Source organism: Glycine soja, chromosome 6 (genome assembly GCF_004193775.1).
Source record: "Glycine soja cultivar W05 chromosome 6, ASM419377v2, whole genome shotgun sequence".
Taxonomy (NCBI): Eukaryota; Viridiplantae; Streptophyta; class Magnoliopsida; order Fabales; family Fabaceae; genus Glycine; species Glycine soja.
Genome location: NC_041007.1, coordinates 41,268,659 through 41,284,148, shown reverse-complemented (window position 1 = coordinate 41,284,148; position 15,490 = coordinate 41,268,659). Strand labels below are relative to the sequence as shown.

Genomic DNA, 15,490 nt, shown 5'->3' with positions numbered 1-15,490 from the left:
ATCAATTCTTAGACGCATTCTATAAGGGAAGACCAAAGGAATCTCTCTGCCTCTCATAACTTTTACTCTTCTTTGGCTGGCTATGTTTTGGTTGATAGGTAGGGTACCTACAAGGAATGATCTCCCCATTGATGTATTCATCACCCTAAACCAAAGAAAAATCATTTAGCAATAAGATTATCAAGCAATATAATATCTAACTCACAAGGAGTATAGATTTTTTTTTATAAAAAAAAATAACCTTCACACTTTGTTTTTAACATTTATATATGAGCAGTATCTAAGTGAGCCTGCAAGCATTAATTAGAGATGAGGAACCAAAATTCATCAAGTAAAAACAAGGTTATCGAGAAAAAACCATAATTGAAATTTGAAATAGTACCTTGAATTTCAGAAGTATAGCAAGCTTGTTCTCATGATTAACTAAAACAAAACACTAGTTAAGGAATCTACCAAGTATCAAGTCAAGCATATTAAGATTGTTTTCAGAAGTATCAAATTAACATGAACACAAAATATAAATTTGCAAAGTACTTGTAGACAAGGCTAGAGTCCTACAGGAGAATGCAACAAATGAAGAGCCTCGACATGAAAAGGAGACATATCCCCAACAAAAATTATTGAGCACTGTAATTTTCTCAATCCTTCAGAAGTATCTTACCCATTGATGGCTTTAAGGAACCGCCACACATTCAAACCCTGCCTATCATCCAATGATTGTCACAAGAAATTAGGTTTGGAGAAATCGAACAAGTCGAAAGATGATTTTGAAAGTTAGTGGCGCCATTACCGCATCCATCAACGGTGGCACCATTTTTGTTAGCAGCGACAACACCATTTTCGGTCCATTCAACGTCGTTGACTCGCTCGGCCAACACGTGTGTCAAAGAGAAAGAGAGAAAACCCTACTCTTGCCCAAATTAAACGCCCAAGCCAAAGTCGTCAAGGCCATGGTTGTTGACCTCCAAGCCTTTGAAGTTTGTTCTCCATGAGTGTTGTGTAGTGGAGGGTTAGGGTTAGGGTGAGAAAGATGACTCAATTATGGCCATTTTTTATCATTTGGTGATACATTTCAAATTGTGACTTAGTCTTCTTGGATAGAAGACTGACTCCAAGAATATTGAGCCAGAGATAAAGGAGGTCCTAGGGTTCTGATGAGTCCTAAGGTAGATTTTTGGCCCATGGGCTAAGTACAAACTTACTTATGTATCTTTGTACATATTATATTAGGGTTTCATTATTTTTGGGTCTTATATTTAGGGCTCCGTAGTGTAGGGAGGATACCCTAATAATGTAGAATTTTTCAGCTCCTATATGTTAGGGCACCTAGACTAATTTTTTGTATTAGGGGTAGTTTTGTAATTTTACATGCATTAAGTGTTCTATTTGATGTGTGTTGGGAGAGAAATTTATTTGAATTGGGAGAAGCCTAATCCAATTAAATTTCAGACCAGCTTAAGGAGGAGGTGAGAATTTGTTTGCTACACCCCATTGCCACATCATATAATCGCATTTGTGCATGTCCTTCATGCTACATTCCTCACGACACCTGAGTAAACTTAGTCGAGAATCTTGGATTTGATCTTAGATTAGTGTGTTGAACCATAGATGAAAAACACTAATCATAATTAGTAAAATTTTGGCTCTACAAATTCAAATTCAAGTGAAATTTAAATAGAAATTCAACTTTCTCTCCAATTTTGTATAACACTTAGTCTATAAATAGTGGTCTTGTGTGTGTATTTTGCAACTTTGATCATTTGAAAAATTAGACTTCAAAGTTCAGAACTCATTTGAGGCATAAATTTCATTCCCTTCTCTCCCTCTCCCTCCACTCCTCTTCTCATACCTTTAAGATCTTATTCATGGTTTCCTATAGTGGTGAGTTTGTTCTTGGCTCATCTTCTCCTTGAAGTGTCATCTTCAATTACCTTTTCTCCTTCTCCATTCCGCTACCATTGATTTTCAAGACAATGATAAAGAAGATTCACGGCCCATAAGTTCTACATTGAGCTACATTATGTTGCATAATGATTAGGAGATATATGTTATTCCATGCTTTTGATGGCAACATGAGTTTTACATTGTCAATTCCATACCCATCAACTGATCAATGTTGACTTGTTGGCAAGTGCACCAAATTGTCAAAAGTAGTAAAGTACTTGGAAGTCCGAGTGTCGAATCCACAGGGACTTTGTTTGTACTTAGATTAATGCAAATCCAATTTTTCAAGAAAGAGATAAGAAATTTAAAATAAAAGATAAAGAAAGATAATAGATAAGATAAATATTTAAAGAGAAAAATAGAAGATAGAAATTAAAAGATGATAAAGCTAAAAAAAGATAAGATAAGAAAAGTAAAAGATAACATAAATAAGAGATATAAAAAAAGATAAGATATGATAATGTTGGGACCCGGCATGTCCTATTTGCCTAGGGTGTATGATTTTATAATTTTTTATTTACCAATTCAAGTGATTCTATCTCACCCACATCTGTTCATTTACTTGCCCCTGATGCCTCACGATGACAAGCTTATTTTACCTATCTATCTCCCAAATGCCTTTGCAAAGACTCAATAGATAAAATGCATGAAGTTCTAATTCTAGATGTTTGCTTTGACACATGGGCATAATGCAATCACTCTATGCCTAGCAATAATTTTATTATGATATATTTTCTTCTTTTTCTATTAGAAGTTATCCTCTCCCGAGCATCTAACCCCTAAAATTAATGCATGCATACCTTCTTTACTCTTATTTAGAAGTTACCCTCTCCCGAGCATCTAATCCCTAACAAAATATAAAGATGAATATTCAAGATAAAAACAGAAAAGAAAATAGGAAAGAAAACCTGGTATTGCATTGATAAACAGTAAAGAGTACATCATACATCACGTTGGCTTTTAGGCCTGTCAGGCCCTAACTAAGGGTTTAGCCACTCATGGCCATTGAGGGCTTTACAATGAGAGGGAGGAAAAAAGAATGGAATAAGAGGGGTGAAAGAAAGAAAGGGAGAAAATGATTTCCCCCAAAGGGGATTCTGTGGTGGTGTGTTGTCTCCCTTGGCCTGACTTCCTATTTATAGCTACTGAAGTGGATTTTGGGTCTTCGTAGGCTCGCTTAGCGCAACCCCCCTCGCTCAACGCGTGTAGATCATGCGCTTAGCGGGCTTCTCTCACTTAGCGCGTTCTGTTCTATTGGATCGCGAGCTTAGCGATCTCTTCTCGCTTAATGCATTCACTCTCGAGCTTAACGACTCGCTTAGCGCCTGTACCTTCCTGACCCGCTTAGCACGTGTTGCGCGCTAAGCGCGAGCTCTGGGCTGGTCTTTTTTGATTTATTCTTTTTTTCTTCGTTATTTCCCACTTTTTGCTTTTAACACCTCCATTTTTTGTATATGCAGCAAAAATTAAACAAAACATCAATTCTTTAATATTTAAGCGTAAATAACTGCTAAATAATTATTTTCAAAGACAAGTTTGCTTGATTTTCTACTATCAAAGTACAATTATTTAGCAGTTATCAATCAATCATATAAAACAAAAATATGTGAATTAATTGAAGAGACTCCTATCACTATCGGAAAAGGGAGAGAAAGAGAAAATTGTCCTGATCACCAGAATTAAAAAAGATAAAATTACAATGAAAATGCCAAAAAAAAAAAACACAATGCAGACCTTACTGAGAACAAATTGAAAACAAATTGAAGAAGACAAAGCAACAAAGTGCATATCAAAATTAAGGATAATCGCAATGGAAGGTGAGATTAGTATTTGAAATAGTAGTTTGATTGAGAAATATAAACCACTTTCAAGCACAAAAATGGGTCAAATAAGAAGAAAAATTGAAGAAAAAAAAATGTAAATGAGTTGCTTAGAGTAAAAGGAATTAAAAAAAATGAAGAGAAAAAGATGAATGTACCCTCTTCTTTGTGTGTGTGATTATATCCATATTTATTAATATTTGATTGATTAAGGACATAATGGTCTAATAAAAGTGGAAACCAAAACCAAGTAATAAAAGTAATATTTACTTTATCTATTGTTATAGATTTACTGAAAGAATAAATTTATTGAAGTTTGCTAAAAAAATAGTAACAATTTGAAAGAATAATAATAAAGGACGGAGAAACCAAAGTCAAATTCATCTCAATTATCAGAATACTTTCCAAAACTTTTAGATATTTTTTAAAATATTGATTTTCTCTGCATATAGGCAGATCACGGTTTAATGCTCATTCAAGTCTGATCATGATCACGGTTTAATGCTCATTCAAGTCTAATATGATGCGAGGCTCCATAATTTTTAAGAAAGAAGGTCGATCACGTCTAATACGCTATATTTTGTTTCTCAATTCCATATTGTACTGCTAAAATTGACAAGTGTATAAGGCATGCTAGACTGAATACAGACCGTCTTTAACAAGGAATTTTGTGACTTTATCCGAAATTAAAATAGATTAATAGTGTGTTTGGATGAAAAAATTTAAAATTATGAGTAATTTTAAAATTTAAAAATTTTAAATAATTGATTTTTTTTTATTTTTAATTTTTTTTAGATAAATAAAATTAAAATTGTGAAGGTGAAAAAATGAATACAAAGAGAAGAAAAAATATAATTGGTTTGCTACGTCCACTTGATGTTCCATGAGTTACTGTATTTCCTGAAGAAAATGATGATAGGCGCGAGAGACTAGTCTCGTTCAAGAGATTTCAAAAACTTTCGGGTAGGAGAGAGGATATTAAGGAAACACGGGAACATTTTAAAAGATTCTTTTAAAAAAAGAATTTTAATATCTCACATTTTAGAAAAAAATTAAAATTTCATATTTTTTATTATTTAAAATTCTAAAAATTTAAATTCTTCATAAAAAAAATCATCCAAATAAATTCTAAATTACAGAAATTTAAATTCTCTAATAAATTTTGAATTAAAATTATGTATCCAAACATACTCAAGAAAAAACAATTCATATAGATAATTTTACTCATCAAAATAGTTAGTACAATCTTTATAATTGCACCAGCCAATCGATACTGTTGGCATAAAGAACGGTTAGCTGACAGAGGTATGGTAGTCGTTTTCCTTTTGTGCTTTCATCGTTTTTATTGCATTAATTTAATTTCACGCAATTTTCAGTGCCTTTCTTTACTACAAAGTGCAAACTCACTTAGAAATAGTTTAGCATAGAAATCTCATATTAATAACGGCTGGTAAAGCTCTTTGGAGTAGATAAAAAAACTTGATCGAAGAATAAAATTCCTTCTTTGAATCAATCACTTAATTGAGAATCAATTGATGTAAACCGTCGTAACCTCTGAATAAATTTCACACCACACCAACCGGTACAATCTTGTTCTCTTATAGCTGATTCTTCTTGGGAGCTTCCTTACACTGAAAAAAAATTGTACTTAACCAGCATAGGATTATTCCAATTTAACTCATCTTTTCAAAATCGTGAAAGGATAGTTTATTAAATAACCGAAGAAAGGATCTTATTAATTATAATAATCCTACTTGATCCTAACCAAAATTTCTCTGATAATTGACAACTAATAAATGCGTGGTCATACCAAAAACTAAAGTTTTATGAAATAAGTAACCTACTGGACCCTTCCCATATCTTTTTTATAACATGTTTCTATTTTTTTTTTCTATTTTCTTTGCACCATATTTTTCAAGTTCAATTTAGTTTTTGCTCTTTCTACTTATTGTAAATATCACTTTACCAACAACCTCATCTCTATGGTAATTATCTTATATCAATATCCACGAGGCATGCACTGGTTTGAATCCAGTACACACAATTAAGACTTTAGAATGCTAGCCCATTTTTTAGTCAAATATGGCAACCCATATGCGACCAAGAGTAATCAGTAATTATATCTTTCTATCACTCATTTTCCACTTGTCTTCTTGTGTCTCATTTATTGTAAAATATGTGTTGAATTTTTGTGATATGAAGTATGAACCACGTCATCCTTCCCAGTTCCCATTACTTCATGCAACTACATCTATTTATTGCGCATATGCTGCGACGCTTAACATGTCAAATTCGGCAACCCACATGAACATGTTCTTCTCCTTCAAGATACTCACAAGATTCAGAGCTACCATTAAATCTCCATAAATATATATTCAACTTCTATCACCAGTATGCAGCAATAGCTCCAAAGTAAATGGCTCTATTTCTTGCTATGTTAGTTTTTTCAAACCCACTAGTGTTCTTCTCTCAAATTTCCTATGCAACTGATACCATTACTCAGTCCCAGCCACTTCTTGATGGCAGCACCTTGGTCTCCAAGGAAGGAACCTTTGAGTTGGGTTTCTTTACTCCCGGTAATTCCCCAAACCACTATGTCGGAATATGGTTCAAAAACATCCCCATGAGAACAGTTGTTTGGGTTGCCAACCGCGACAACCCTGCAAAAGATAAATCCAACATGTTGTCTCTAAGCAAAGATGGAAACCTCATACTCCTCGGCAAGAATCGGTCTCTTATTTGGTCGACAAATGCAACAATAGCAGTTTCGAATCCGGTTGTGCAACTTTTAGACAACGGAAATTTGGTAATAAGAGAGGAAAAGGACGACAACATGGACAATGAAGAGAATTTTGTGTGGCAGAGCTTTGACTATCCTTGTGATACACAATTACAAGGAATGAAGTTGGGGTGGAACCTTAAAACCGGCCTCAATCGGTATCTTACAGCTTGGAAAAATTGGGAAGATCCATCTTCGGGAGATTTTACTTCAGGGTTGAAGCTTGGAACCAATCCTGAATTGGTTATATCGAAAGGCTCGAATGAATACTATAGGAGTGGCCCTTGGAATGGAATTTTTTCTAGTGGAGTGTTTGGATTTAGTCCTAACCCACTTTTCGAATATAAATATGTCCAAAATGAAGATGAAGTGTACGTGAGGTACACCCTCAAGAATAGTTCTGTGATTTCGATAATTGTTTTGAACCAAACTCTTTTTCTTCGCCAACGCATTACATGGATTCCTCACACTAGAACTTGGAGTGTGTACCAATCTCTACCACAAGACAGTTGTGATGTTTATAATGTTTGTGGAGCGTATGGGAATTGCATGATTAATGCCTCCCCTGTGTGCCAATGCTTGGAGGGATTTAAGCCAAAATCACCCCAAGGTTGGAATCAAATGGATTGGACAAAAGGGTGTGTGCGTAGTGAACCATGGAGTTGTGGAGTAAAAAACAAAGATGGTTTTCGTCTAATTGCTGGGATGAAAATGCCAGATACTACACATTCTTGGATCAATAGAAGTATGACACTTGAAGATTGCAAGGCCAAATGCTTGAAAAATTGTTCCTGCACGGCTTTTGCAAACATGGACACCGGTGGTGGAGGTAGTGGTTGCTCCATTTGGTTTGGTGATCTTGTTGATTTGAGAATTTCTGAAAGTGGGCAAGATCTATATGTTCGAATGGCCATTTCAGGCACGGGTAAAGACAATGGTATTCTTCTAACTTTCTTTAATTAATACAATTATAGTTCCATTGCTTTTATTTGAGAATAACAAGAGCTTTGTTTCTTTGTCAAAAAGTGAATGCAGATGCTAAACATAAGCATCTAAAAAAGGTAGTCTTGGTGGTCGCAATCACAGTTTCTTTAGTCCTTCTGATGTTATTGGCATTTTCCTACATTTACATGACCAAAACAAAGTATAAAGGTAAATTTCTTAGCCTGAAAGCCTTTTTATAATTTCACAAATATTCTCAAGTTAGTTTAATTGAACAACTGGGATGTCTAAAAAGTAGAACACTCATGCAGTAATGCTCTGTTCAATTACAGAATTTCAACAAATGTTGTTTAAGGCCTTTCGGGCATTCATTCCTTGTTTAGTAGAGTAAAAACCCTCCCCTGAACTCCAATAACTGTAGTCATCACACTTCACATTATCTGTTATCAACCATAAGATAGAGGAAAACAATTTTTTTTAGGTTTATTTTGAATAGAAATTAAGTTTCATGCGTTTCTTTTTCTTTTTTTTTGGTTTATTTTGAACAGAAATTAAGTTTCATGTCCATAAATTCAATAATTTTTTGCGATTTGATAGTTTAATAAAACTACCAACTTCTCTACCACCCAACTTTTGCTCGGAGTTTTTACTTAAAACTGCTAAGTGTATTAGCTTTACATGTGGTGGACATTGTATTCAATGTTCTGATTTCTTTTTTTTTTTTTTAAGAAAATGGAACATGGACAGAGGAGAAAGATGATGGTGGGCAAGAAAATCTGGAGCTTCCTTTCTTTGATCTTGCTACAATAATTAATGCCACCAATAACTTCTCAATTGATAACAAGCTTGGTGAAGGTGGCTTTGGGCCGGTATATAAGGTAAACTTTCAACCTTCATATTAATATAATAAGGCTAAAGAAAATTCATGATTTTCAATATCTGTTAAATTTTCCTGAATATAATAATATAGGGTACAATGTTAGACGGACACGAGATTGCAGTCAAAAGGCTTTCTAAGAGTTCTGGGCAAGGATTGAAAGAATTTAAGAATGAAGTTATATTGTGTGCCAAACTTCAGCATCGAAATCTTGTTAAGGTTCTTGGTTGCTGCAGCGAAGGAGAGGAAAAAATGTTACTCTATGAATACATGCCCAACAGAAGTCTCGATTCATTTATTTTTGGTAAGTATTTTTTGAAAATCTTGGTAATTAGTGTAGTAAAAGTTTACTTAATTTATTTCAAAAACTTTTATTAAAGAAATGACTAATCAACTTGTTGAAAATATTGTCAGATCCAGCTCAAAGTAAACTTTTAGATTGGCCTACGCGCTTTAACATCTTGTGTGCAATTGCTCGGGGACTTCTGTATCTTCATCAAGATTCTAGATTAAGAATCATACACAGAGATTTGAAGGCAAGTAATATTTTACTAGACAATAATATGAACCCAAAAATTTCAGATTTTGGCTTGGCTAAAATGTGTGGAGGTGATCAAGTTGAAGGGAATACAAACAGAATTGTCGGAACATAGTAAGTATCTTAATAGATCGATGTCAAAGTTTTAAAATGATTAATGAAACATCAAATTAATCCATGTGTTGTTTCTTTCAGCGGTTATATGGCACCTGAATATGCTATTGATGGATTATTCTCTATAAAATCAGATGTATTTAGCTTTGGCGTATTGTTGTTAGAAATTATAAGTGGAAAGAAAAACAGAACAGTAACATATGAAGAGCACAGTGACAATCTTATTGGACATGTGAGTAACACCAGAAAAACAAAACTAATTTTTCAATTGCAGCAAAAACAGTACATATAATAATATAATTGAATTGTTGCAGGCATGGAGATTGTGGAAAGAGGGCATTCCAGAACAATTGATTGATGCTAGTCTTGTGGACTCATGTAATATATCTGAACTTGTACGTTGCATTCAAGTTGGTCTTTTATGTCTGCAACACCATCCTGAAGATAGGCCAAACATGACAACTGTGGTTGTAATGTTGAGCAGTGAAAATAGTTTATCTCAACCTAAGGTACCTGGTTTCTTAATTAAAAATATTTCAATTGAAGGCGAGCAACCTTGTGGTAGACAAGAGTCTTGTTCAACCAATGAAGTAACGGTCTCACTATTAAATGCTAGATAGAAATATTAGTTAACTCAAACATTGTACATGAAATTTTTTAACTTTCAAGAACTTGGCACTTAAACTATTTTTAGCCATTTAGTTATGTGTGGTGAAATATGAACAATTTTTAAAACAAATACTTTAGCAAATTAATTTTGATCTTGTACGTGTTCGGTGACATGTAAAATGGTTTCTAATAAGCAAGGATGTGAAAAAAAAATCATATATATATATATATATATATATATATATATTATCTGTTTTGAATATTTTTTAGCAACCAAAATTTTCCTAGTAATCAAATATAAGCATTAGCCAAAGGATAATACAATAAGGAACACAGATTTTGAACATAGACATTTATACTCGTTTAACGAAATCATATATCTGAGCGAAAAATTGAATGTCAATAGTTGCTCATTCTATTCAACCATAGTTAATTTACTGTTTTGTAACAAAGTATTAAGTTGCAATTTATCTAATGTAACCTCTCCAAGATTAAATTAATAACAAGTCATATGTTTCTTTTATTTTTGCACCTTGGTGCCAAAAATATAATTGATTTTGTTATGAAACTTATTGCAAAAACAAGCGAAGTCAAAATAAAAACTATGTATTACAAAATGCATCTCGTACTATAATCCTTTTGCAACATGCTTCTTTGAAACTAATGTGGTTCAAAATTAATAGGTAATGCATCTCCTAAAAGCCATTCTTGTTTGAAAATATCTAACAATGTGTTTCTAGAAATATAGGTGGGATTACAAAAATTAAAGTTTCACTTGACTTAATTAAGTTTTTCATATCTAGAATATAAACCGTTTTTATATTACTATCTAAAAATTCATTTTATTTTCAATCAAGTACCTGCAAAATATTTTAGTTTTATTTTATTATCTGTTGTTAGTCACCTTCCGTTAAATAATAAGGTGACAAACAGAGTATCACATCATCACACCGTGTCATGAACACCTCATTGCTACATCATCACCTTCAATGATGTGACAATGACGTCTCAGTGATTAGGCGTGATGACGTGACACTATGTCTGTCACATCATCACTTAACGGAAAGAGATTAATCACAAATAGTAAAATGAAACATAAAATTTTTTAGATAGTTATTTGACAAAAAATGAATTTTTAGGTAGTAATCTGAAAAAAAAATTATTTTCCAAGTACGAAAAACTTAATTGATTGTTTAAATAAATTTTTCATACCTGAAAAATTTATTTGACAAACAATGAGGTATATGTGATAAAGCGTGATGACATGACACTCTGTCTACCGTGTCATCATTTAAAAAAAGATGACAAATGACATATACATAGTAAAATGAAACTCAATTTTTTTCAAGTACTTGGTTGAAAAAAAATGTTAAATAGTAATCTGAAAACGATCTATATTCCAAGTATGGAAAACTTAATTTTATAATTTTCATCTATGCAAAAGTAGGTTCAATATTCAATTACCAAATGTGATGCATGGTGAAGCTTTTTAAGGGTATAAAAATAGTGATAAAATACCAATTCCTAACCATGACAAAAACACAAGTCATGTCAACAAATAGGATGATTCTACTGTGAAGACATGATGCACATTCTCCACCATTGGAGCAGTAAAATATTGATGAACAATGTAAAAAAATAAAGTTAAAAAGTTTATTATTATTATTATTATTATTATTATTATTATTATTATTTGTGAGATATCTATTATACCCCCAAGAGATATTTTCATTATCAACTCCACATGGTTTCTTTCTCCATTCTCCTCCTCTTCAATCTTGCAAATCCCATTCACCTTTGAACCCTTTGCCAGTTAACACAAAGAAGAGAAGTAAAGAATGACACATAGAAAGTTATATTGCTTTGTCTCTATACTGAAACTATGTTCAGTTCTTGACAACCTATCAAATTTCCATTAACTTATCTCAAAGTTACAAGTATTCTTCACTTCCACTTTTGGCTTTTACAAAAGGAAGATATACCCCAAGCTCGACTTAACTCAACAAAATTTGTTGGAATCTGCATATTGACTAATATCAAGTCATCTTACAAGCAGATATATCTCTCAACACTTTAATTTTTTCTCTCAAGGTTTATAAGGTATTTTGGAGAGCTTAGTATCTATATAAAGATTAACAATTAAAAAGCTTTACAAGAAAGAATGAAAGAGTGTTTTCACGTAAGATAATTCATGTCTTGTTTATTCAAAGTTTCCTCTATGGGTGGATTCTTCACTTTTTTCTTCGTCTAGAGTCTTAAGGTAGTTGGAGCATTTATTACTTGCATTAAATGCATGCCCTTTCTTCATGCAAAATCCATGCAAATAGGTTGGCATGTCTTACACTTCGGTAGGAAAGTTACTTCTTCCATCATAGCAAGTCTAGACTAGTAGAGCGCACCTTTTGATGAAGATCAACACCCCCAGGCTATTGACTTCATTTATTCTTTGTAGGTCTTCAATAGATTATAGGAGAATATTTTTTGCAAGAATGAATCTCGGACACAAAGTATTAAATGAAGGTCTTAAGTGCATTACTAAGTGTTATGTCAAATCATTTTTTATGGATGTATCGTCTGAAAACTCATATGCAAAAATATAGACCATGATTTGATAGCATATCAAATATACCCTTTTACCACTTTTTTTTATTTGAATCTAATATAAATAATTAAGAGTCTTAATTCGTCTTTAAGATATAAATGTCTTTTGACTTAATAGTAATCGTAGGATGAAATGATGGAGGAACATTGAGTTCATGGAGGAAGAGAAAGAGACGATTCTACAAGTACCAGTGGAAGAAGTGGTGGAGGATAATGAAGCATGGTTGGCTGGAAGGATTCTAACTCAAGAATCTTTCAATAGTAAAGCTTTCATGACAATTATGGCCCAAATCTAGAAGGTGAAGAAGGGGATCGAGATTCGGGAGGTGGGGAAAATCCTATTCATGTTTCCTTTTTTGTCGATATGGTGGATAGGGAGGAGGTTTTGAGCAGAAGCCCATGGAATTTCAATCGGGGGATCATTGTGCTTCAAGAGATGGAAAGAGATCAAAAACCTAGAGAGGTAGATCTCAATGACAACCTCTTTTGGGTTAGGATCTATGAGTTGTCCATGAGCTCACAACAGAGGTGATGTTGGGGAGTAATTTGAAAATGACATACATTTCAGGTATGAAAAACTTAATGAAGCCAAATAAAAATTATGTATTACAAAATGCATCATGTACTATATAATCCCTTTGCAACATGTTTCTTTGAAAATAATGTAGTTCAAAATTCATAGCTAATGTATCTCCTAAAGACAATTCTTGTTTGAAAGTAACTAACAAAGTGACTCTAGATATATCACTACAAAAAAAGCATGTTTTAGCGACCGAATATGTCGGTCGCTAAATCCCTAAATTCGGTCGCTAAACCTCTTAGCCACCGAAATAGCAACCGAATTATGTACGTCGGAAAAACCCAAGTCGCTAAACCCTCAACGACCAAATTTCTATTCAGTTGCTATTTCACCATCGAACTACTGAGTCACAAGCACACAAAATTCGGTCGCTAGATATTTGGTTGCTATTTTGGTTGGGACCAAATTAGCAACCAAAGTTTGGGGTAGCTAATTCGGTTGCTAATAATTAATTAAATTTTAAATATAAAATAAATTAAAATAAGATGCGGTTACTAATTCGGTCGCTAATAAAAAAACTAAATAATTTTAATTGTAAAGTGAATTAAAAGGTCATTCACTAATTTGGTGACTACTAAATAATAAAGTTTTAAAATATAATAATAATTTCAGTTGCTAATTCGGTCGCTAATTTTACATTCTAAAATGTATTTGAAATGTTTTTGGTCTAGTTTAATAATTAATTTTTAAATTTAAAATAAATTGAAAAACAACTCAATTGTTCAAAGAAAATATGGCATTATTTTTTTCATTTATTAGATTTTAACCTGTTTAATAATTACCCGCCGTAAATATAATTTTTAAGACTAAGATTTAATAGATTTTTTCATTTATTAGATTTTAACTTGTTTAATAATTACCCGCTGTAAATATAATTTTTTTTCATTTATTAGATTTTTCATTTTTTTCAGCAACTTGTAAAGATATAATATTTCAAATTACAAGAGATGAGTATATAATATTTTCAAACACGTGAAGATGTCATTTTAAAACTGCTCAAGAAATAATTTTTGGCTGAAAAACTTATATTGAATGCAAATAAAGCTAATCCAAACACACTATGAGACTACATAACAGAAACATGCTATATTAACAACCCTGCCACTTCACACCAAACTTTAAGGACTTCTTGTCATACATTTTTTTCCTATAGAGAAAGAAAGATTAAAAAGGAACACGATGTCCTCCTTTTATGATAACATATTTGAAGAAGGAGGAAGGAGATAAACAAACAATGACACTGCACTTATACAACAACCACAGGAGTCCACACACTAACAATTGTTAAAGCATCATGATTATCTGCAACAATAAAGTTATGTTTTTTCAAGAGTCACTGGATTTGTCAAATTCTTTTTTAATTTGCTTTTCAATTGTCTTCTCCTTGTAGAAGGGTTGCACTGTATCAATCAGCTTACAATGCATATCAGGAAAAAAAAACATTCAAGAAATAAATGAACTTAAATCGTTTATAGCAAAGATGTGCAATGAGTTCTAAGTTCTAACACTTAAAGATGAGTTGAAAGGAGATTTTAGAGGCTCAAACACGCACAAAATTGCCATCACAGACCAAACAACTTGCTTTGGTCCTTATAAAAATCGAGGAATGTTCTCAGTCATCACAACCCTTGCTCATATTAAAAAGAACAATAGAAGAACCCGAATTAAGATTATGATATTTTTATTATTAATTAGAATATTATTTTTTATTTATCTTTAACTTTATTTAATCAAGTGGTTATTTTTTAATAGAATTAAATTATATAGTAAATAAATGTACTTAAATAAAACCAAAATATTTTCTATTTTTAAAATATTTATTTATGTAATTTGTTGACACTATTTTTTTAATCTATATTACAATAAATAACATGAATTTTTTAATATAGATAAAAAATGTTGTCACTAAATCAGAAACATTATTTAAAAGATAAATATAATATATAAAATAAAAAAATTATATAAATATACATATTCTAATTTATGTGAATAGTATTTCTTGCATATATTAAGTTTAAGATATTTTTATTATTTATTAAAATAGTATTTTTTATTTATATTTAACTTTATTTAATCAAGTGGTTAATTTTTTTAAAGAATTAAATTATGTAGTAATTAACTGTACTTAAATAAAATGAGAATATTTTCTATTTTTAAAATATTTATTTCTGTAATTTATTGACAGTACTTTTATCTATTTACAATAAATAACATGAATTTTTTAATATAGATAAAAAATGTTGTCACTAAATCAGAAACATTATTTTAAAAGATAAATATAATATATAAAATAATTAAATTAAATTGAATTTGAACTATTTTTGCATCAAATTTTTATTAATATTATATTTTGCACTAAATATTCAAATGAGCACTTAGATGTCGTCATAAAGGAATGTGTTTCTCATTCTAAACATCATGGTTCTTGTCCTTCTTCAAGCATTTTTAAAGTTTTTATTTTTTTAAGAAAAATGTTAGTCAACTTTTTATTATAATCAATGTCTGAAATTTTAGCATCAACGGTTAAAATTAGGAGTGGGTAAGTAGACCGACTCGACCCGTGTAGCAGACAGATCAGTCTGTCACGTACTCTTACACTCTTATACGAACTTAATACATTGGTCCGCACTCGCCTCACGGGCCTAGTTTTTAAAGAAACACTTAAATTTAAAAATAAATATAGTTT

General features: G+C 31.8%; 1 protein-coding gene and 1 non-coding gene across 4 annotated transcripts; one reads left to right on the top strand and one right to left on the bottom strand.

The window, feature by feature from the left end:
* The first annotated feature begins 6,059 nt into the window (after positions 1 to 6,059).
* LOC114416958 (G-type lectin S-receptor-like serine/threonine-protein kinase At4g27290) lies at positions 6,060 to 12,822 on the top strand. 3 transcript variants are annotated; one of them, XM_028382014.1, is made up of 8 exons: positions 6,060 to 7,480; positions 7,570 to 7,695; positions 8,215 to 8,363; positions 8,456 to 8,666; positions 8,777 to 9,014; positions 9,096 to 9,246; positions 9,329 to 9,523; positions 12,352 to 12,822. In XM_028382014.1, the coding sequence occupies exons 1-8, from the start codon at positions 6,181 to 6,183 to the stop codon at positions 12,373 to 12,375; spliced, it is 2,394 nt and encodes a 797-aa protein (XP_028237815.1). In that variant the 5' UTR covers positions 6,060 to 6,180; the 3' UTR covers positions 12,376 to 12,822. The 3 variants fall into 3 exon arrangements, with proteins under 3 accessions (XP_028237815.1, XP_028237814.1, XP_028237813.1); XM_028382013.1 differs by lacking the exon at positions 12,352 to 12,822 and having other exon boundaries at positions 7,579 to 7,695; positions 9,329 to 9,701; XM_028382012.1 differs by lacking the exon at positions 12,352 to 12,822 and having other exon boundaries at positions 9,329 to 9,701.
* A 1,517-nt stretch (positions 12,823 to 14,339) lies between these two features.
* Positions 14,340 to 14,432, bottom strand: LOC114417562. The gene has a single exon (XR_003667823.1). It is a non-coding gene; the product is annotated as a small nucleolar RNA snoR126 (small nucleolar RNA).
* Between the last annotated feature and the right edge of the window lie 1,058 nt (positions 14,433 to 15,490).

Coding starts and splice junctions, on each gene's coding strand:
- LOC114416958 (XM_028382012.1), top strand. CDS start 6,181: ATGGCTCTATTTCTTGCTATGTTAGTTTTTTCAAACCCACTAGTGTTC. Junction 7,696..8,214: donor GACCAAAACAAAGTATAAAG/GTAAATTTCTTA, acceptor TTTTTTTTTAAG/AAAATGGAACATGGACAGAG. Junction 8,364..8,455: donor GCTTTGGGCCGGTATATAAG/GTAAACTTTCAA, acceptor ATAATAATATAG/GGTACAATGTTAGACGGACA.